This window comes from Ptychodera flava, chromosome 16 (assembly GCF_041260155.1).
Source record: "Ptychodera flava strain L36383 chromosome 16, AS_Pfla_20210202, whole genome shotgun sequence".
Classification (NCBI taxonomy): Eukaryota; Metazoa; Hemichordata; class Enteropneusta; family Ptychoderidae; genus Ptychodera; species Ptychodera flava.
In genome coordinates, this window is record NC_091943.1 from 13,522,260 (window position 1) to 13,543,621 (window position 21,362).

General features: G+C 38.9%; 2 protein-coding genes across 2 annotated transcripts in view; one reads left to right on the plus strand and one right to left on the minus strand.

Moving 5' to 3' along the window:
- The window catches only part of LOC139114062 (serine/threonine-protein phosphatase 2A activator-like), a 17,141-nt gene extending 12,922 nt beyond the window's left edge, over positions 1–4,219 (minus strand). Inside the window, exons 1-2 of the mRNA XM_070675563.1 lie at positions 4,155–4,219; positions 1,134–1,516 (exon numbers count right to left, since the gene is read on the minus strand). Coding sequence (XP_070531664.1) covers positions 1,134–1,516; positions 4,155–4,170 — 399 coding nt within the window. The 5' untranslated portion in view covers positions 4,171–4,219. The remainder of the gene's footprint in view (positions 1–1,133; positions 1,517–4,154) is intronic.
- Positions 3,995–21,362, plus strand: part of LOC139114981 (carnitine O-acetyltransferase-like) — a 27,179-nt gene continuing 9,811 nt past the window's right edge. The window contains exons 1-8 of the mRNA XM_070676889.1: positions 3,995–4,620; positions 10,335–10,538; positions 11,138–11,224; positions 14,131–14,249; positions 18,654–18,706; positions 19,057–19,210; positions 20,178–20,365; positions 20,797–20,975. Coding sequence (XP_070532990.1) covers positions 4,594–4,620; positions 10,335–10,538; positions 11,138–11,224; positions 14,131–14,249; positions 18,654–18,706; positions 19,057–19,210; positions 20,178–20,365; positions 20,797–20,975 — 1,011 coding nt within the window. The 5' untranslated portion in view covers positions 3,995–4,593. The remainder of the gene's footprint in view (positions 4,621–10,334; positions 10,539–11,137; positions 11,225–14,130; positions 14,250–18,653; positions 18,707–19,056; positions 19,211–20,177; positions 20,366–20,796; positions 20,976–21,362) is intronic.

Consider the following 21,362-nt stretch of genomic DNA (forward strand, 5'->3'; position numbering starts at 1 on the left):
ACATCACCTCGTGTTTGCTGGCTAAAATTCCCAGAATATAACAAAACTCACCACTACATGTAAATGGGATGGTCTGCCACTTCCTGGCCAAGTTTCACAGTTCTATGACAGCTTGCACAGGGCCCGAAAGCAGTTCCGTTGCGAAATAGGTATTGACTGGATTCAGCAGTGCGTGCCATGAGCGGCGACCGCTCGAGCGCTGTGGCCGGTCAGTACGAAGTGGCAATTTTGGAGAGGAAAAACACTATTTTTCTATCGTTTTTTCTTCAGTTTTTAATGAAACCTGCCTCATACATCGATTTTAGTTGGAAATATCCATTTTTTCGGTAACTGAGCTACTTATTTTCAGAAAAAATGCGTTTAAAATATCACGAAAATCAAATTTCACTTTCAGTGTGCGTGAGTTGCATATAATGTCGCAACATTTTAGCTAAACTTTGGCCACCCTATTTATATACCAGAAGAGCCCTCGTACTCGGGCTTTATCCTATACAACATTTTAGAACACAAGCTTGAGCAGAGTCAATGTGTGTCCATTACAGGTATCCTGTCACTATTTTGGATTGACATTATTTTGTAAACAAGAATTTCATGCGTACAACTCTTAGCAGTTCAAGTGATGGTCAACAAGTCATTGTCAATGATATAGTCCCCACTTGGGTGATGAATTTAGAAACCGATGATGGAAATGTTGGTCATATTGGATTGTATCACAAAACAAATCGATGTGCATATGTATGACATAAGTAGTAATCCTTGAACCAAGTTTGAAAGAAATCGCTCAAGGCATCTCTCAGAAATATGTGTGAATCTATGGCAAACTAAGCTACTGACAGTCTAGTCCCCTGCGCAAAATGTAATGACCGATCTACTTTAAGCTAGTATGTCAAACCCAGAATTCAAATTGACCACGGTACAAACAAACTCATGTACGCAAATGCGCATAGACGAACGCGTATTTCTGTATGTGTTTCTACACATGTGGGTTTGTTTGTACCGCAATCACATGATCTCTTGGGTCTACTGAGTCTGTAGAACACAGCGTCCTTTTTATTCCAGAGCAGAACCATTTCCTGTGACAAATATCATGCATTTTTGCAGTATTTATTTAAACCATTAATCTGAATTCCTACCTCAGATACTTCACAATCATCTGTCAATTTTTTCCCTTTGACACTTTCATTCAGTGACATAACAAATCCCATATAGTCTCTGTATGCTTGTGATTTCTCCCATTTTGGCAGGTCCATAGGGGTCTTGATTTCCTTCTGGGGTTTCATGAACTGGTGAGCTGTTTTATTGTCATCACCTTGGCATTCAGCTGATTCTGTTTCTGTGTTCCTGCTAGGGAGAGTCGTTTTTGAATCTTTACTTTCATCAGTTACATCCGTAGTTTCTGATTGGGTGTTCTGCGGTGTAGTAGGTGTGGTGACAGCGTCATTGGATGTGCCATCCACTTTGCTGTCGGTTTCTGTCTGTTCTGTGACGAGTGTGTCATTGTTTATCTTTTCTTGTCCTAGCAGATAACAGTGAAATGACATTTGCAGACAATATTATTAAAATTGCTAGTACTCAATGATGTTACTATTTGACTACACTACAAAATAAAAATGAAAACCCCCTTTCTCTCTTCTACATCCTTCCATGATCCTAGAGTCCATCTACAGTACAGTACAATAATACGTCGGTTTCGAGTTGTCAGAAAACGCACGAATTTTTAACATCGGTCGCATGGGGGCGCCGAGATTTTGCAAAAGTGAGGGCTAAAATTTAGTCATGGAGGGAAGTCGCAACATCACGCGTGAAGACGTCCGCAAAATGAACATGAAAGAGCTACGAGAATTTTTAAAAGCAAGAAAGATTCCCCTTCCAAAGCTAAAAAGGCTGAGTTGGTAGAGCTTGCTGAGAAATCCATTGACCTTGGATTAGAAACTAATGTAAAACATGTGAAAGAGGCTCCCCACCATACTATCCAAAATGTTTTTTTTGTGTCGAGTTTGTGTTTGATTCGTTTTGAATATGTGTTCCTACATTCTTATCCGATTGTTTGTGTTAATAAAAATGTTTGTTTCGTTTCGGATATTTGTAGGGAAGTTTGGATTTGTGTGTACGGTAATGTTTTGTTCGTGTGGGGAAAGCTTATGGCGAGACGCAGCCGGGCCTATCGTGTGACAAAGTTGATAGAGTGGCCCTTTGATGCTTGCGTTTCGAAACCCGTGTTGTGGTTTCTCATCAGTCGCAGTGTAGATTCTTTCCTTAGTTTGTGTTTGTGAAAATTTATTTTAATGCATTTTAATGACCTTGCTCTTCGAGTAGCGAGGCAAGTTCCCGTTTTACATGCGTTGGCAAGACGCCGACATCGAGACTGTTGCCGTTTCGTTTAGTATTATAAGAATCATCGCCCTCGAATAAGGTCGAATAATGTCGCTCACGCTTATGTTTTGGCGATGTGTCCGTCGAATTCGGCAGAAGATCACACGAAACGAGAGATTTTGAAGCAAATTAAGTACCAAGTATGAATTTTGAGAATGATAGGGAACGGTCGACGGTTACATGATAGATGAACTTGCTACTTTTCACAGTAAAATCGAACGTCGAAGATGACATAGGAAATATAGTCATTTGGTTTCCTGACATACTTTTTCTCAGGCATATGTACACACGTCTATGGGGTGCATAGTCTGAGAGCGGAATAGATCACAAACATGTGGAAACTGTTAGGTACCCAGCTAAGTTCACGTCGTATCATCCTTATCCATGTCGATCTCAGGCGTTTCTCTTAAACATCGGGGAAAGGTGGAAGGTCATGCTATTCATCCATGGGTATTTGTCGAGTTTGCCGGCTTTGCAGTAAAAGTTTGGCATAGTCAAACGCTTACGGTGACAACAGAGCAGATGAAAGTAGACTAAACTTAGGTTAGGAATACGGAGTCTGGTGTTATCGCAATGTACGCAGACCGAGTCCAGAAAGTAGCCCTCCCTTCCGGTCAAAGGAAGAGCGCCCCTAGTGGCGAAAGCTTAAAATCCTTGAATTACCGCATGGTCTTATGGTAACTCGAAACCGACGTATTAGGGGCTTGTTTGCATGGGCTGAAGCGTACCTGAGGTTGGCAATATGCAGTCTAGATCCAGTCTAGGTGTAGACTACGTCGCAAGTCATTTGATGTCACAATCTAGCTGCAGTACTCTAGCTCAAGGTTTTGCCTTGGTATGTGGGTTGGATGGCAAAACACCGATCACTGATATATTGTACCCTGGCAAAACCTTGAGCTACAGCACTGCAGCCAGTTATGATGCTGCTAATAAATCACAAGGCATCATTTTACAAGTGGTATAGACACAAACTGATGACGTCAAATTGCCGTACACAAAACAGATGCCTTGTAATTATGGTACTGTGTATTGTGTACGGTGATTTGAGGTCATCAGTTTGTGGCTATACCACTCGTAAAATGGTGCTAACTACAATAATGTGGTAGGAAAATATGCCTGGGTCCATCGTATACTTTTGATGTGATAGTGATACTTGGAAGGAGAAACCATTGGACGGAGTGAGGTCACAGGCGTTTGTTAACTGGGTGATGTCTGCAAAGTACTATATCCGGTAGGCTGTTACAGTGACATACTGCCGCACATTGTCCAGCTAAACTATTGTCTCTTGTCTGTGAGCTAATGAACGCCCGTGAGTGCAACGTATACTCACAGGCGCCCGTGGTTCGATCCCCGGGTTCGATCTAGCAGGGCTACCCAACCCACGGGCGCCTGTGAGTGTACACTGCACGTACTGTACACCGATGCTTGTCGGAGGATCCGCAAACATTGTTGAGCATACAAATATCGCAGGCAAGGATGATACAAATTAAAAATGCCGTATAATCCTACCCCTGATATCATTATGTAATTGTTAAGGCGTTGCACACTCGACCAATCTGATTAAATCAGATGTAGACAGTAGGTAGGCTAGGAGTATATACTAGTACGGCGACGTCTTTTTAATACTTACGCGATATTCTCTTGCTGTCGCCTCTCACTACAGGCGACAGCAAGAGAATACCGCGTAAGTAAAGACGTCGCCGTACTCTACATCTGATTTTAACCACATGCACACTCGACAAACTTATTTCTCAAGACTTGACCAATAATTCATGCTGTACCTTTATGATCCGCCATGTCTTCAAATTTTAGCTCAACGCATGCGCGCTTGCCTTTGACCTTATGTTACCTCCACCGCGCTCAGCGCGAGGTGAGATCTACACATTTGTCGCTAGACTGTTTTCACGGCAACAAATACCATACCGCGGGATATCCCCTTTCCACGATTAACATATTTTACACAAGGCATTTGTAATACATACGTGGTGTATAGTACTTTGCATGTCATGAATTGCTGTATTATTTTAAAATTATTCTAGTGCAGAATTTTTCTCTATTAACTTAGGAGGCACAATAACTCAGTATATATGACTGATGAGGTGAAATGTGTATTCGTCGACAGTCGACACGTACAGGTATCGGTACAAGGGTTATCGATCTTTTGAAGACTCGCTTTCCTGAAGAATTGTCCCCGTCGAAGATGATTTACAAAGAGCAGCCATGTTAAGCGTCGTCGCTCGGAACTTTGTAAGTTTGCCAGACATCATGGCATATTGTGAATCTTCAATTAAACAGTCAGCTGTGGTTCGACACGCCGCTGTATGTTTGCTCACATTTCTCTAACGCATACAGCGGCATTCGCCGTGTATCGAACTCACAGGCGTTCTGTTGACAGCGTAGTTTGTAAAAGTGTAGTTACGTTCCGACGTTCTCTTCCGTAGCTTTATCACCAAGGTGTGAAACAGAATTATACGACCCGCAAAGAAAATTGCCCGGTGATAAGGCTGCGGAAGAGAACGTCGGAACGTAGCATAAACTACACTTTTACAAACTACCCACTCAACAGAACGCCTGTGGTCATGAGCAGCGCCTTAGCTTCGTGCGGCCAGCCGAAAGTTCATATCCAGAGATCACACGTTTGACAGTCCGTGCTCTTTAGGGATGGACCATTAGATCTTGGGGGGGGGGGTGGTGGTCACAATGAAATTGTGAAATTTTTTTGCTATTGTAAATTTCCAAAAAAATTTTTTCCAATTGAGATTAGCTGTGCAAATTTTTTTTTCAGGGTAAATTTTCAGATTTATAATTTTTTTTAGTTCGTCGCTGTCTGAGGATAAAGAGGGCAAAGATGTGGTGCAAAGCACCACAAGCGACCGCGCAAGTGGTCACGGGGGAGGTCAGGAGGGGGGTGTCCCCCCTGTCGTTGGAGCTTTTGAAAAATAGAGATTAAAATGGTGTTATTTGGTGGCACTTGGGGAGTATTTTTGTGGGGGGAGGTCAGGAAGGGGGTGTCCCCCTCCTGCCGTTGGAGCTTTTGAAAAATAGAGATTAAAATGGTGTTATTTGGTGGCACTTGGGGAGCATTTTTTTCAGATTACACATCTTCCTCTGAAACATGGTCTTCTTGCTCCTCAGTAGCTTCCTATAGTTTTGAAAATTAACTATTTTGGTTTCCTGGCTTCCCTTTCTACTGCGTGGTGAAATGCCTACATTCACCCCACCAAACATCATGCATATCTCATGATTTACATTTGATTTTGACAAGCTGAGAAGCTGTTTGCAAAATATAGTGAAATTTGCATATTTGTGTTTTTAGAGCAATTGTTGCCCTTTTTTGATCAAAACATCTATTTCTCTGTAGCAGCATGTCCAAATTGATTGGATGTGTATAGATGTGGTGAAATTTCAATATTTGTCTTTTTAGGGCAATTTATGCCATTCATGGTCAAAAAATCTGTATTCTCTGAAAGAGCTTGTCCAATTTCTTTGAAATTTGCTACATAAGTCCCTTAAGATTTGTTTAAATCATGCTCTTTTTTTGTGGCGGAAAAATTCTTCAGATAATTGTCATTCAGCATTTGCTACACACAAACGATTATTCATGCAGATTTATTCAGTATTACTATCGAGAAACATTCAAAGTTCAACCCTTTTGTGTGTTTTTGTGTTGGGATTTGTTGGATAGATGACATTCTACTTAGTGTGTTGTTGAATGTTAAAACATGTGTTGCTGTTGTTTTTTGAGGCTGTTTTTTGAGAAAAAAGAATTGAAAATGCCTTTTTAAAAGCAAAATAATACATAATGACTTGATATGTTGTTTTATCATTATTGACGTGTTTCTACTTGTTCACCCATTCTTGCATTCATCATTGCAATAAAATGCTGTGATAAAAATGCACCTGATGTGGCCTGCATCTGTTTACTTTGATCTTAAAAGGCAAATATAACTTTCTGTCTTGACAACCATACCATAGTTTCAATGTTTTACCTAGTGTACCTGCTTGGTTTGTATGCAGGAAACAAGTAGAAAACAGGCTCTATAATTTTATAATTTTCAAGTGATCAGAATACAAAAGTCCTGAAAAGATAAGATAATCACAACTTCTAGTATAAGGGATATAGTCACTCTAAATGTTTAAATTAAAATTAAAAATGTGCCTGGAGGATGTACTAAAAATACAGAAAGTTGCTTCCTGTCGGTAAAATCTAAAAAAAATTCAGGATTTTAAAGACTTTTGCAGATTTTTTTTACGCATTTGTCTTCTTATTTATTTTTTTTTGTTTTGCTAACTAGTTTGAAGATTTTTTTTCCCCTAACTTTCTGCTCTGAAAATTTTTATTTTCTGTTTTTGACCACCCCCTCCCAAGATCTAATGGTCCGTCCCTTAGATTATTGCCCAATGTATTGATTGTTTTAAGAGTCAAAGCGAAGGCATGATTCGGCCAAATAGCCTCAGAATAGCGGCAATAGTCTCGGTAGTATATCTATCGCCCTGGTGAAACACACAACCACATTACATCAATAAGAATAGTTAGGTAAACAATGGAATGGGTTAACCAACATTGTCCCCAGTTGTATGTGCAACCTACCTATTGCAGCTGTGGTGAAAAAAATGTTTCCATGTCGGCTAGATATTGTACAATAAATACTGTCCTCGTCATCACATTATTCATTGCACTACACTTGGCACGACTGATAATGTTCAGGGGACAACAACATCAATTTTACAATGTTAAACTGCCAAACATTAGATTAAGATTTTATTTTGGATCTTTTGGATGGCAGACTGCAAACAGCTCCCCCTAAAAAAAACAAACAAACAAAAAAACCAAAAAACCCCCAAAACAAAACAAAAACAAAACAAAAAAAGAGAAAATAATTTCTTGAGCTGTATTTACTGAAACTGGATTTTGAGTGTTTGCTACAGTTATTAAATGCATGAGACAAATAATATTTTTTCCCTGACAAAAAGATAAGAGATCTCCTTTGACACACTGGTATCTTAAGGAGACCAGTAAAAAAAAAATTTGCTAACGGTCTCTTAAATTTTCAATGAACTCTGGCAGACAAATGTAAATTTGTTTGGCATAGTTCCAGTACTAATATTTGCTCTCGTTATTGGTTATATCATCATGCACATTTGCTGCTGATGTCATGCAGGTGTGCTGTGCACCTGTTTGATATGTTAATGGTAATTTTCATTGAGAAAGAACAGAGGTCACACTATAGTGTACACATCCTGCAGTGTGCCCTCTAACAAAAGAGATTTCAGGAAACTTTTGAGTCAATTGAAAAATTTGTGAAATTTTCTTGAGTTACAATGTATAATTTCCTATTCAACTGAAAATTGTCTTGCGTCACAGAGAATATTCATGCGTCATGGTGTGCCAAATAGTCTTTAACCCTTCCTGCCGAGCGCCCTTGTCCATTATCCTCCCAAGTCAGTAGAAAACCGCCCCATAATATGTGCCTGCAAAAGATTGGCTCTCCTGCATGTAATCCTGCCAGGCATTTTGGCAGAAATCGCCCATTTTCAGGGTAGTTTTAGCCGTACTTATACGTGTTAGACTTCGATAATTTCTACATGCCCGTAGACAGGGGAAGAGCTCAAGGGTTGCTGCAGAAAAAAATTGAGGTCACCAGCTTTGTTTGCCCCTGGGAGTGCGTCATTTTATTGCCGTTTCATGTTTATTTTTTTCGGAAATAAACTCCTTCAGTATTACACACGTCCGCTAGGCACAAACATCACCTCACTGGTCTGTTAGTCAGAGACCGTGAGGGTCGTGCTAGGGGTGCAGAAGCACCGTCAAACCTGTCCTGTTTCCCCAGGGTAGGGTCAATTGAATACGTACCTTACACGACTTGGCAGTGTAGCACAAAAACTACGTTTTTGCTGTTGTATTAACGACATGGCTGAGCCATTGAAGCACAGCTCAACGTAGTTTAGCCAGCTCAGTTGGGAGTTGGCTTACGAGTGTTACCGTTCATTACTGACTTAATCGAGTGGTCCTCAAGTCAGGTACGGGTTTGTACCGACATGGCTTGGGCTGCAGCTAACCAGTGATAACCAGTCACTACACCCAAGTCTTCAGTTCACTTTTGCGATGCACGGGTGCAACGCAATATGCTTCCATTGTTCTAGCCATCGACGTGTCCACATGCCTGGCAGCCATATTGTACTGCTAGCTGGTTTGCATAACAAAAGCAGTCCCTGCTAACTGCAGGCGGTATCCCCGTAGCATATTGACCTTATGTCACCTTTTGAATTCTCTGTACGCAAACAGCGTACGTAGTTACTAATGCGTCGGCAAGAGGATACGTTTGCCTGCAAACCAGAGCCAATACTTCGGACGATGGAATAAATAAAAAATCCAAAGCTACGTCCATTGAATGGCACGGCCAAGGCGGTGAAGGATGTTGCCTGGCTTGAACTTGCAGAGCTGAAGCCCAGCTTAGTACGTCGGACACCAGTTTGTAATGGTATTTCCGAGTCATTCATATCCGTTCCATCGGAGGAACAAGTCGAGCCGTCCCGTCAAAAATACGTTCTCATTTTCAGTCACGCACAACTGAATAAGTGACTTTCGTCTCGCACCATCGGCATATCTGCCAAGTCGTTTGCAAGAGGTAGCCTTCTAGATTAGCATTGCCGAGTTGTCAAGTTCGGCAGCAATCTCTATAGTGCCAGGCAGCCAAGTACGTCCAACTCCGCCAGAAAACGTCACATGATGCTATCCTGCCAAGTCCGCTAAAAAGCGGTAAAAAAAACCCAGCCCCCCTCGGGTGTGGGGGACTGGCGGACAGGTTTCTGCACCTTTCCCTGTCTATCGACTCCCTGCGAACCCATTTCGAGGGGAAAAGGCGTTCCTTGTCAGAAAACCTCTCCTCGGATGACCCCTAAACGCACAGGGGATAGCAAAACGTAGTGCCGTCGACTTGGCAGGAAAGGGGGTACCCAAAAAGGGCCCGATTTCCACCGGGTTGGGAGAATAACGGTCACCAGTGCTTAGATTCTGGCTACACCGAATTTCAAGTGGATTTTCACCGACTTGGCAGGAAAAGGGTTAATAGAGGGCATACTGCTGTCGAGGCTCTGTTGTTGGCATTAAAGAAATGTTTCAAATCCGCAGCAGTGGTTTAGATTATCTTTCTTATCTCTTTAGCTCAGAAAGCAACAATTGCTTCTCACCTCCTTCGATAAAACCAATCAGAGTGTTTCCGTCTTTATTTTCACTTTCCATAATTTCACCTCTAATACTTAAAAATCTGCCACCTGATCAGTTCTCTGCCAGTATTCTTACAGTGGTTTGTGTTGAACCGTTGGCAATATGGGAACTAAACATACAAAGAAATCAACTCTGCGAAAGTTGAATATTGCCTTGAAGGAGGTCAGACATAGGCAAAACAACATCACCAGATCAGTACATGCGATGCTTGCAAATGATGTGTTCAGGACAGTTAGCAGCATGTGTGTGGATGTGATGTGTTGTTTTGACCTCCTTCCAGAAAACGTTTCAATTTTCGCAGCGTTGGTTTCTTTGTTGTCAACTGGTATTACCGCTTAGATGACAGTTACGCCCAACAGCGTTGGCAACTCCTCAATGTAGACAGTATGTCTAGTTCCCGTATTGCCTACGGTTCACCGCAAATAACTGTAAGTAAAACAAAGACGAACACTATCACCCTGTTTTAACCCTGGAATCTGCAAATCTTGGTACAACCCTTTGGCAAATTTTTAAGTGGTTGCTATGGCAAAGTGGTATTGCTGTAGGAAGGAAAGTTACAGAAAGAATTGAAGAACATGACTGCTCTTGAAAAGAGTTGAAAAAACAGCAGTCATGGAAATGACAATTCATCGTACAAGGACTGTTGTGTACAACATTGCAAGTGATGGGATGGGATGGGTAGTTATTGTTGTCTGATGTCTTACCGTTCCTTGTTTTATTGTGTTTTCCTCAGTTCAAGCAAGGGGCTGTAACGGCCACAAAGATGACAAAGCCGGCGCAGGCCCCTACCAAGGCCCCGATGATAATGAAGTCGTACCTGTCACATCAAAGTACGCTGCCCAAGTTACCAGTGCCGCCATTACAGCAAACCTTATACAAGTACCTTCTTGCAGTGCAACCACTGCTTTCAGAGGATGAATACACAAATACTAAACAGGTGAGGACGGACATTTTCAACTTTTGTTTACCTATGCAAGTTCTATAACTCCAAAATCGATGATTTATAATTTTTTGGCCCATCTTTCATGGCAGCAATTGATATATGTTTCCAGGATAACGTCACATATGTTGCAATTCGAGCATTTCCTTTTTGTCATAGTGAAGTTTGATTTAAAGAAAAGATGATGCATTTCTGAAGGTAAAAGCAGGGGTGTTTCACCCTTCCACACCCATGTTCCTGTACAGAGGTCTAACTGTTCCCAAGAAAACACTGGGATTCTGCCAATATGCAGTGATTAAAGGGGTTAAATCTTCTATTTAGGAGGGGGTTCATGGTTTCACATACCGTACGCGTGATTGTCACTAAAGTCATTGATACCAGAAAAGTTGAAGTTGTCACATGGAGAGTTTATGCTAAGGTTCTGGAATGTTGGTAAATGATTTGGGAGCCCCAGTAACATTTCTGCTGTCCCTAAATATGATTGCATTGATATACCAAGGGGAGCCCTGGTAAAATGATGGGGAATCCGGTAACATTAATTGGGGTTTGTCCTTAACAAAAACGCTGACATGTATGTTGTGTTGTCATCTTGCCAGATAGTGGAGGAGTTTGGTAAACCAGGCCGACTAGGGGAAAGCCTTCAAATGAAACTCGTGCAGAGAGCTCAGAAAGCAGAGAGCTGGGTAAGTGACTTGTCATCTGTTCTCCATGAAATTGCTTGCAAATCTTTTTTGCCTAAATTAGGAACTGATAGCTGAAGGTAGTATGCACCTCAAAAGTGAAAGATTTACACTTTCGCTCAAACTTTCCTTAATGAAACTTTTCGCCATTTTCTTAGTAAATCAAGAACAAAAATCGGGGTCACCATGCAAATTTTGGTGCTAGAGAAACAAATAACCCAAGATTTACCGATATTTAAAATTCAAAATGGCTGCCATCCCTGTGTTAAGTCTATGGAGAAAAAATAAAACTTTTGATTTTCAGAAAACTAAACCGGTGAAATGTTTTCTCACATGAAGAGCTTTATTAGCTCCGCTGTCAGCGACGCGGAGCTTATCAAATAGGTTGATTTTCCGTCGTCGTCTGTCGTCCGTCGTCGTCCGTCGTCGTCGTCCGTCGTCCGTCGTCGTCCGTCAACAATTGCCTTCTTCTCTGAAACCGCAAGTCCAATTGCTTTGAAATTTTATATGCAGTTCACTTGGGGTGACCTCACTTCAGTTTGTTCAAATCGTGGTGAAATTTGCATATTTGTATTTTTGGGGCATTTTTTGGTGTTTTTGGTAAAAAAATCTTCTTCTCTGAAACCGCTTGTCCGATTGCTTTGAAATTTGATATGCAGTTTGCTTAGGGTGACTTCAGTCAGATTTGTTCAAATCGTGGCAAAATTTGCATATTTGTATTTTTAAGGCAATTTTTGTCATTTCTGGCAAAAAAATCTTTAAAAATCTTCTTCTTCAAAACTGCCAGTCAGATAGCTTTGATATTTGGTACATAGGTCCCTAGGGATGATCTATTTCAGATTTGTTCAAATTGTGCAGAAATATGCAAATTTGCATTTTTAAGGCAATCTTTGCCATTTTTGGTCAAAAAATTTATTTCTCAAAAAGTACTGGTCTGATAGTTTTGAAATTTGGTATACAGATTTCTATTGATGAACTAAGTAATATGTATTGAATTTCTGATGAAATCTGTAATTTTGTATTTTTGGGGCAATTTTTGCCATTTTTGGTCAAAAAATGTGTATATTCAAAACTACTCATCTGATAGCTTTGAAATTTGGTATACAGGTTCCTACAGATGAACTAAATGATATTTATTGAAATAATGATGAAATCTGCAATTTTGAATTTTTGGGGCAATTTTTCCTATTTTTGGTCAAAAAATGCGTTTCTCAAATAGTACCTGTCTAACAGCTTTGAAATTTGGTATACAGGTTTCTATAGATGAACTAAATTTGATCTTTTGAAATTATGATGAAATCTGCAATTTTTACTTTTGGGGGCAATTGTTGCCATTTTTGGTCAAAAAATTTATTCTCAAAAACTACTCATCAGATAGCTTTGGTTGACATGTTCTTAGGGATGATCCTATGTGATACATTCAAAGTATGATGAAATCTTCAATTGCGTATTTTTGCAGCTTATTTTAGCCACTTTTTTCTGGCCACTGCATCGAGCTATCAAAGATTTCCACCCTTCTTCATCAACATGTGTCAAAAATAGTTATTCTCTACATAAACACAGCGGAGCTATATCGGGCCGCTAGGTCGCTTGTCAGAAGAGAATTGTAAAAGTTTGAGAGTCTGAATATCTGTCCCCAAGGTGCGATCTACCCTTAATGACATAGCAATGGATTGAAATTTTATTGTCTGAGAGAAACAGTTGAATCAGGGAATATGATGTGGCAAAAGTATTGTTGTACTTCATTTCAAATTGCCAAAGGAGGAAGACTAGTTGATTTCCGCCTTAAATCTTATCAAGTGACCAGTCTAGGTACTGAAACACAGACTTTTATCATGAGATCTAAATATTTGCTGAAGAAACATGCACTTCTTGATTTCATAATTTTAATATCATGAAGAATGGGACATTTTATTACAGTGGCCTTGAAAAATGAAATCAGTAATGTTATCTGTCCTGATTAATACATGAGTTATGGAGTACAAATATTGGCTGTGTTTCAAAAAGTCAAGGAACCTTATATTTCATGATATTATTAACAAAGAAATCTTGAATGAATTGGGATAAAATTGCTGTACCAATGTTTAGCCTTTGTTTCTAATGATATTCATGTACCGGTACATGCTTGTTGCGTGACAGACCCCTCAATTTGTGTTCCCTGTGGTGGCAGATTTTGAGAGGTAACCGATAATCATGATTGTAACTACACACACACCTCCTCTGAGAAAGCATGGAAGTTTTGTCATATGATCATAACTTGTAAAGGAAGATTAATGTAACATTAAACAGCCTACAGCCAAGCAGTCATACGGTCTTACATTTGAAAACTAAGTAATTAAAGTGAAAAAGGGCTGTCCAACTCTTAATTATTGAAGTTCCACCATTTAAGACATTTAATGTGTTTTGCTGTTTTTTTGTTCAGCCTTATAAAATAAAGCTTGTTCAAACTACTCCCCAATTCATGTTGGAATGCCTTGTTTACACTTGTCAGTACAACCTGTATGTCCAGTGGTACAGTATTTGTTGACATCTGTATTATAGGTCTGGACTGTAATTCGTTTGTAAACAATAACATTGCTTTCAATACACGGTGTTTTGAGTAGGCAAGGCTTGCATTTCATATTGAATGCTGTAATTTTTCCATATCAAAATTTTAGTGCAACATTTTACAAATTTCTGTGATTTTTTTCTGTAATTTTTTGATAATTTAGATCAATGGATATGATTTTTCATTGACTTCAGTTTTGGATCAAACTTTGGGGAATAATGTGAAAAAAATGCCTTGATCTTGAAAAAATTGGTTTTGGGCTATATTTCGTGAAGGCAACAAAAACTGACTTTGGTAATTAATAAACTGATAATACTAGGCGGTCATTATGTCCGAGTGCCACTGGCGGTATTTTTCTCAGTTGTCAGAATGGTGGCTAAATGTGGCATACCTAGACTTCAGGTCACCAGTGGTAGTCAATTTGAGTCCTGGTGTGGCATTCCCTCTGCAAGACTTTGCCGACCAAAAGGAACAACTCAGGTCAGTCGCTCTGTACATGATATGTTGGTGTAAATGGCAAAATGTGAAAGAAATAAAGTGGCAAATAAGATATTCTTAAGTATTCCTTATTTGAAGCAGATCATTTCTTTTTCAATATCTCCTATCATTGTGAGGACTAAATTGGTATGAAGTACATTTTATCATCTCTCCAGCTTGTATTTAAGGCTCTTCACAAGTTGTTTTATCATTTCACTAGAATGTACATGTATCTGCCAGTTAGAACCCAAACTGGCTTTCATCATACACTGGTATCTCATTCGCATTGTCATGTTACACACGACCACCTGAATGATGATTTCACAGGTCTTGGTGAAAAATTAGATGGTCATTGGCCAAATTCCACTAGGCTTGCTCTCCCCTGCTCATTCTTCCTCGTGTACAGTTGAAACCCTCCTTGTATTTGCTTCACTTAAAAGACATTGCTGGCATATATTTATAGCAGCAGAAGTTCTCTATAGTATCCATGCTAGACTTGGTTCAAGTCGGTGAATTTTAAAAAAATAAAACCATTTATAATAGTTTCTCTTGTGTCTCTCCTATTTCGTACAAAGCTATCCGGAATTTAGCAGCTCACACCAGGTTTTCCCAGCGATTGAATGCGTCACGTTTCCACTCATGGCGTTCACCCTACTCATCGTGTCCACTCACGCGCGCGTTCACATGAAAGCAGAATACAAATCATTGCGTTTACTCCACTCAAACATTCACAAATCACAGACTTGAACCAAGTCTATATCCATGCTTAAAACAGTGCATTGCCAACACTGTATAGCATTGCTGACATTCTATAAACATGACTTATATTTCTGTTTTACCATATATGGAATATATGCTTGTGTTCGCACTTCCCATTCGCCACGTTTGCAAATGCGAATTGAAATCACAAGTGGCGAAAAAAAAACTGATCCTAATTCGCCACAGTGGCGAAACTGATTTTTGTTTAAAAAATATGGCAAAATAAAGAAAAAAATGGGTTTTTTAGTCTTTTGTTGATCTGCGCTTCTCTCTCGGCGATTCGCATAAAAACTGTATCTACTTCCGCATTGTTCTCTCTGACGTATGCAATTGCAATCGAGCCAAGTCTCACGAGAGATTTGACATCAATTTGTCTAGTGCATACATATAAATGACTATCGCGAGAATTGAAAATTAGGACAGATGCAATCGAGCTGTCTCGGGATAACTAGTGTACAGCAGGCATAAAGAACGCTCGTGAGAATTGAAACTTTTGCTGTAGCAGACATACGCATTTTAATCATGGTCACAACTTTGGTGTTGCAATTGATTTGCATTGCGGTCTAGATGTTCCATGTTGTGCATTTTAATCACAGTCATATTTTAATGGCAGTCGATTTGCATCGTGGTCCTCATGGTCCAGTATTCTGTGTATCATTTTAATCGCCATCCCAATGATGCGTTCTTTGTTGCTGTCAATTTGCATCGTGGTCTCGACATTCTGTGTTGTTGTTCAATAGAGAGATTTAGTTACATAAATGTAATTACGTGTACATCTAAGGCGCGCAATGGCGTATGCATATTGGTGCTCATGTGTGAATTTTTTGGTTTAGTTGCGCGTTCCTGATGATTTTACAATTATATTTTTTTAGCTCCGCTGTCAGCGACGCGGAGCTTATCAAATAGGTTGATTTTCCGTCGTCGTCCGTCGTCGTCCGTCGTCGTCGTCGTCCGTCGTCCGTCGTCCGTCGTCGTCCGTCAACAATTGCCTTCTCCTCTGAAACCGCAAGTCCAATTGCTTTGAAATTTTATATGCAGTTCACTTAAGGTGACCTCACTTCAGTTTGTTCAAATCGTGGTGAAATTTGCATATTTGTATTTTTGGGGCATTTTTTGGTGTTTTTGGTAAAAAAATCTTCTTCTCTAAAACCGCTTGTCCGATTGCTTTGAAATTTGATATGCAGTTTGCTTAGGGTGACTTCAGTCAGATTTCTTCAAATCGTGGCGAAATTTGCATATTTGTATTTTTAAGGCAATTTTTGTCATTGCTGGTAAAAAAATCTTTAAAAATCTTCTTCTTCAAAACTGCCAGTCAGATAGCTTTGATATTTGGTACATAGGTCCCTAGGGATGATCTATATCAGATTTGTTCAAATTGTGCAGAAATATGCAAATTTGCATTTTTAAGGCAATTTTTGCAATTTTTGGTCAAAAAATGTATTTCTCAAAAAGTACTGGTCTGATAGTTTTGAAATTTGGTATACAGGTTTCTATCGATGAACTAAGTAATATGTATTGAATTTCTGATGAAATCTGTAATTTTGTATTTTTAGGGCAATTTTTGCCATTTTTGGTCAAAAAATGTGTATTTCCAAAACTACTCATCCGATAGCTTTGAAATTTGGTATACAGGTTCCTACAGATTAACTATATGATAGTTATTGAAATTATGATGAAATCTACAATTTTGTAATTTTGGGGCAATTTTTACCAGTTTTGGTCAAAAAATGTGTATTTCCAAAACTACTCATCCGATAGCTTTGAAATTTGGTGTACAGGTTCCTACAGATGAACCTAAATGATAATTATTGAAATTATGATGAAATCTGCAATTTGTAATTTTGGGGCAATTTTTGCCATTTTTGGTCAAAACATGTGTTTCTCAAAAAGTACTGGTCTGATAGCTTTGAAATTTGGTATACAGGTTTCTACAGATGAGCTAAGTAATATATATTGAATTTCTGATGAAATCTGTAATTTTGTATTTTGGGGGCAATTTTTGCCATTTTTGGTCAAAAAAAGTGTATATTCAAAACTACTCATGTGATAGCTTTGAAATTTGGTATACAGGTTTCCTTAGATGAACTTAATAATATTTATTGAAATAATAATGAAATCTGCAATTTTGAATTTTTGGGGCAATTCTTCCTATTTTTGGTCAAAAAATGCGTTTCTCAAAAAGTACTAATGAACTAAATTTGATCTTTTGAAATTATGATGAAATCTGCAATTTTTACTTTTGGGGGCAATTGTTACCATTTTTGGTCAAAAGATTTATTCTCAAAAACTACTCATCAGATAGCTTTGGTTGACCTGTTCTTTGGGATGATCCTATGTGATACATTCAAAGTATGATGAAATGTTCAATTGCGTATTTTTGCAGCTTATTTTAGCCACTTTTTTCTGGCCACTGCATCGAGCTATCAAAGATTTCCACCCTTCTTCATCAACATGTGTCAAAAATAGTTATTCTCTACATAAACACAGCGGAGCTATATCGGCCGCTAGGTCGCTTGTTTTTCAGAAACATAAAAAATTCATCTAAGTTTTAAGAAATATTAATTTCCCTACATGAGGACTATGCAAGCTTGTTGTATCCTTGCATTAAATTTGCTGATTTTCTGTAATACAGTTATTTATGTGGTTTAGAGAAATCTTTGTGAGGGCTTCAGATAAAAAGTTGAATGAGACGACAACATTTCATTTATGTCAGAAAATCATAGCACGTACATCTGGAACTGATGTAAACTCTACAGAGTTTTCTGATATCAAAGATGTTTGCTAATTTACAATGATACTTTATGAGATTTCCTGTCTAAATTCCTGGAAATCAAGAAAATCTAAAAATTACTACACGTAATTATGACTACGTGTAGAAGTGTCGTTTGATGACATTCTGAACGTCTGTGCCACATGTACGACACATCTTGTTATCGCACAACAAAGACACTACGCGTACTGATGGAATGTAATTACGTGTAACCAAACTTCTCTATTTTAATTGCGGTCCGAACATTCAGTGTTGCTTTCATGCTGTTGATATGCATCGCTGTTCCAACCTTCAGTGTTGCAGTTCATTTTAATCGTGGTCCCATTGACGTTCCATGTTGCTGTCGATTTGCATAGCGGTCCCAACATTCCATGTTTTAGTGCATTTTAACTGGGGTCTCAACGTTCAGTGTTGCTGTTGATTTGCATCGCAGTCCAGAATCATGTAATTTCTAGTGTTTAAATGATGACAAGTGGATACAAGGTTGATGTGTTGATAGTTTATTCTTGTGCATGCAACCGACATTGGAGATTATAGTATTAAAGAAAGCTTTGTTTTTTGTAAAAGTGTGTGACTAATAAAATTTGTCTGTGGCTGAAAAAAATTTGAAACTACCACAGTGGCTAACAGCTTTCCAAACCCAGCGCTAACACAGTATGCAAATGTACAGCAACCAAGTACCTGAAACTTGTACATTATCAGTTGTAACTGTTGTTGCAGGTGAAAGTTTTGTAGAGTCTACTCTTTAACAGATCACCATGGCACCAGACATGATTAGCATTGCAAACCCATAATACTGCCTAGAGAAAAGTGACTAAAAGATGTGATATCACAAAAACTTGACTTTGACATTGTGTATTTTCTCTTCTATAATTCAGGTTTGCATCTAAATTGATTGCTGGTGTCCTGGATTACAAAGTGATGGTAGACAGGTGAGAGAGTCAACAGTCATGTGATGGTCATGTGGATGTTTTCAATAGTCATGTGACAGTTACAGCAAAATGACCAACATTAATAAACACCAAGATTATTTTCGGAAGGCTATTGGGCAACTTTAAATAAAGGATTATTTCGTGCCAATGGCAGTCACTGTATGTTGAGTTTGTCACTGTTCTATGTTCAATTCAATAACAAGACAAATACAAACAAATGTGAAAATTTACTCTTAATCTTTGTGTGAAAATGACAAAGTAATGACCCTTTAATGAAAAACATTTTTTACTTTTTCACATGAATAAAATATTTTACCCCTGCCTTTACTTTTTCTGTTTTCTCTCACTTGTGAAAATCTTCCAATTGACATGATGGGTGGACAGCCATTATGCATGGACCAATATAACTACAAAATCTTGTCTTCATGTCGGATCCCTGGCCCCAAGCGAGACTCTGTTGTGGTGTATCCTGGCAACAAGGCCAATGCACTAAGCACATCATAGTCATACATAATAACCACGTGAGTATAAGGGACCGTCTCAGATTGTCGCAGAAGTTCAAAAAGCGAAATTTATTCGTTTAGGGGGGAGGGGGTTTGACCTCCATTCAATTAGTGAACTTCACTTTCGCACTTTTATTTTGTGATCACAAGTTTTCGTGTGTTTATTTTAAATTAAAGAAAAACTGCACACTCGTGCCAACAAATTTGTAACTGTTTCCATCTCGTTTGTGCCCCAAACACAATTTACCGATAGGAACATTGTATCCTAAACATTTCATTCATTAAATATACAAAGACAAAAAGTATCATTTTTAAAATGTGCTATTTATAAGCGTCTGCTCTGACCACTAGATGTCTTTATTCTCACTTGTTATGCACCTGGTCATAGTCGTTTTAATATGATTGAACATGCCTGGGCCCCCTTGTCAAATTTTTTCGCTTATTTACCGCCCCTACCAAGTACAAATTGCGTGTTCACAAAGACAGAGAACAGCACAAGAGATGCAAAAAGGGAAAGTAAAATAAAATGAAACTTTTATGCGGTAAAATGCCCTGTTAGTACTCAAATCTGATCGTTTACTTTAATTGTAATGTGGCAAGGGGAATACGTCTTTAGTAGCTATAGCAAAATGCAACATTGTACTCTCAGGCAGACATGAACATTTTGCACTTTTGAAGTTTCGTTTAGGGGGAGGGGGGAGGGGGTTTTGATCTAAACGAAGAAATTTCGTTTCTTGAACTTCTGCGACAATCTGAGACGGTCCCTAACTGTTACCCGTGTGACTGTCACATGACCAGTTTCAAGTAACTGTGGTCTGTCATTGGTGGGTGTTTGAAAGTCACATGCTAATCTTTGCATGTGTGAAGGTATATGTACATTTTTCTACACCTTTGTCAGAATGCTGCCATTTTCGTCAATGTAATTCATCAATAGCTGATGTTAATATCTGACATCTTCTTATGTTTTTTTCTTGATTCAGTTTTTTACCCTAGACGTGTACTACCCAAGTGGTAGACCTCTTGGCATTGATGAGCTGTTTGCACAGTTGGAGAAGATTATCAACATGTCAACCAAGAGGGCAAGACTAGTCGGTATTCTCACAACTGAACACAGGAATACCTGGGGCAAAGTCTACAGGAAACTCAGAAAATTAGGTATCTCTCCTTTTAAGGAGGCAGATAAATGACATTTCTGATATAAATTGTAGACTTTGGTCAGTTTTACCCCTTTGCCTGCGTTGCAGAATTTTTTACTTTCAAAATTTTACAATGAGTACCGGTAGTGTTTTTAGGAGAGTATAAAACCCAAGTACAATGCTTCTTGGATGGTTACCCGTGGAAGTGAATCCATCTGACACTCACCCTGAACCTATACCTGGCCCTTGCCCTGAGTGGCTAAGTAGGCAATGTATGTCTGTCCTTACACCAAATACATACAGATACATATATACACATATCTGTGTATTGCCAAACCAATGGTGTTTGCAATAATTATTATTGAGAGACTTCAGACAAATAGAACTGCGGCACTTTTACTTCAATCTCCTCAATGTCGAAGGACTGACAGTTCATATTTCTGATTTCAGACAAGGCAAACAAGAAAATTCTAGAAGCAATAGAGAGGTCCATATTTGTACTTTGCCTCGATGAACACACAATCAACGTCCCAGTTGATCAGAGGCTCAGTGGACTTGCATGTCAGATGTTGCACGGCGGAGGTAGTGCTAAAAACAGTGGCAATAGATGGGCCGATAAAACGCTACAGGTAAGGAAACATTTCTTCAGAAGAGAATTTCAGTGAAGGTTATATGTACCTCAAAACAGAATGCTTCAAAGTATTTCTCAAACTTACATCAAGGAAACTTTAAACCAATGTAGATAGAAAATTTGACCAATGTAGATAGAAAACTCCATAGACACATTCTTCTTTTAAAGGTATACTGTCACCTGTTCCAATTTTGCCACAGTTACCATGGAAAGAGAAAATCTAACCAATATATTTTAAGTGGGTGGCTGCTTTTTGAATATCAAGGAATGCCCCTTTGACCATATATGGGCATATTTAGATTACAGTTGACTGTATATCTTTAAAACTTCAAATTTATGTTTGTACATGTATGGAAGTACATCAATACACAGCTAAATCTCTTAA